Source organism: Apaloderma vittatum, unplaced genomic scaffold (genome assembly GCF_000703405.1).
Source record: "Apaloderma vittatum isolate BGI_N311 unplaced genomic scaffold, ASM70340v1 scaffold16696, whole genome shotgun sequence".
Classification (NCBI taxonomy): Eukaryota; Metazoa; Chordata; class Aves; order Trogoniformes; family Trogonidae; genus Apaloderma; species Apaloderma vittatum.
The window spans coordinates 41,347-42,666 of NW_009720189.1; the positions used below are offsets into that span (position 1 = coordinate 41,347).

A 1,320-nucleotide genomic window follows, 5' to 3' on the forward strand; every position below is an offset into this window, starting at 1 on the left:
AATACAGACCGCAGAACAATCCTGTGCTGCAGTGTGCTGCAGTCATCAGTTAGAGTTAAACACCCTGTGCAACTGGGGAGATACTGTGCATAACTGAATAAATAATCCGTTAGTGAAAAACACCACAGCACTAACGGCCATACGGTATTACCCCTTACGACCAGCTGCTCAATTGTTACCTCAGTTTTGTTACTACCAGAGACATACCTGATAGAGGTGATAAGACTCTTGATAGAATCTGAGACAGTATGGGAATGACCAGCTAGTACAGACCACGTAGGGGGGTCTTTTGGATTGATAGCCAGAGAACGAGCAGTTTTGATCAATAAAGACGAGCTCTCCAACATTGTTTTAGCAGAAACCAGAATTGGTTCCTGTGCTCGCGATCCCTGTGGTCAGAAAGGTACAAGAACACAAAGAACATTTAAATTATTATTTGAGTTCATCTACACTTTTTCTTCCTAAGAATCTGTTTAATTAACAGCATTAAAATGGCATCATCATTTCCTGTATCACACAACTATATTCACAGACATTCAATATGGAAATAGTTCTACATTCATTGCAATTCAACTGTTTTCTCTGTAACATACTCAGAAAACACTTTTTGAGCTTAGAAAGACACCATCCAGCTGAGAAATACGAGAAAACAATGACTTGTCTAATTTTAGACTAGAGTCATCGAACAGAAACTTTGTCACAAAATTTGCAAGATCCAATCAAGTATGCTCTTTTCCCAGGACGTAGTTGGACATCAACACTCTAATTGGCTCATCATCTCCATATTTAGTTTATTTCTGGCAATCAGGTAAACCCAGATACCACGGGCCTGGAGGACAGGCTTAGATTTCAGTCACAGCCCCACAACTTGAAGACTGCAACAGTTCCTGCATCACCAGGTCCTGTGAGCTGAAAGCGAGGCTGCCAAAAGCAGGAAGGAGCAGTTGGAGAGTCAGTAGCAGTGCATGACCTCTACTTGGAAGCTTTTATAAAGCTTGAAGGATTTATTACCCACTCTTCCCCTCCCCCCAAAAAATCCAAACAAAAACAAACCCCAAACCTTTACTAGTTATTTTAAATACTATTGTGTCATAGTTGGAGGAGTTGAGGATGGAGAACTCTGGAAAAAATGCAGAAAGCCCACAGAAAGTTATTCTTTCCAGAAAACCTGCTTCTTGTCATCATGACCACATCGTTTCCAGAAGGGAAAAACCCCAGGAATGTCCCTTCTACCCTTTTCAGAACTAATTAGGTTGCACATGTTAAAGCTGCTCTTCAAGTAAAAAAGGATTTTTCACAGAATCACAGAATCACAGAATG

At 40.7% G+C, this 1,320-nt stretch overlaps 1 protein-coding gene across 1 annotated transcript in view; it reads right to left on the minus strand.

The window, feature by feature from the left end:
• LOC104275088 (talin-2-like) overlaps positions 1-389 on the minus strand; it is a gene marked incomplete at both ends in the record, with an annotated part of 41,314 nt that extends 40,925 nt beyond the window's left edge. The window contains 1 exon segment of the mRNA XM_009870938.1: positions 208-389. Within this exon segment, the coding sequence (XP_009869240.1) occupies positions 208-389 (182 nt within the window).
• Positions 390-1,320: the final 931 nt, after the last annotated feature.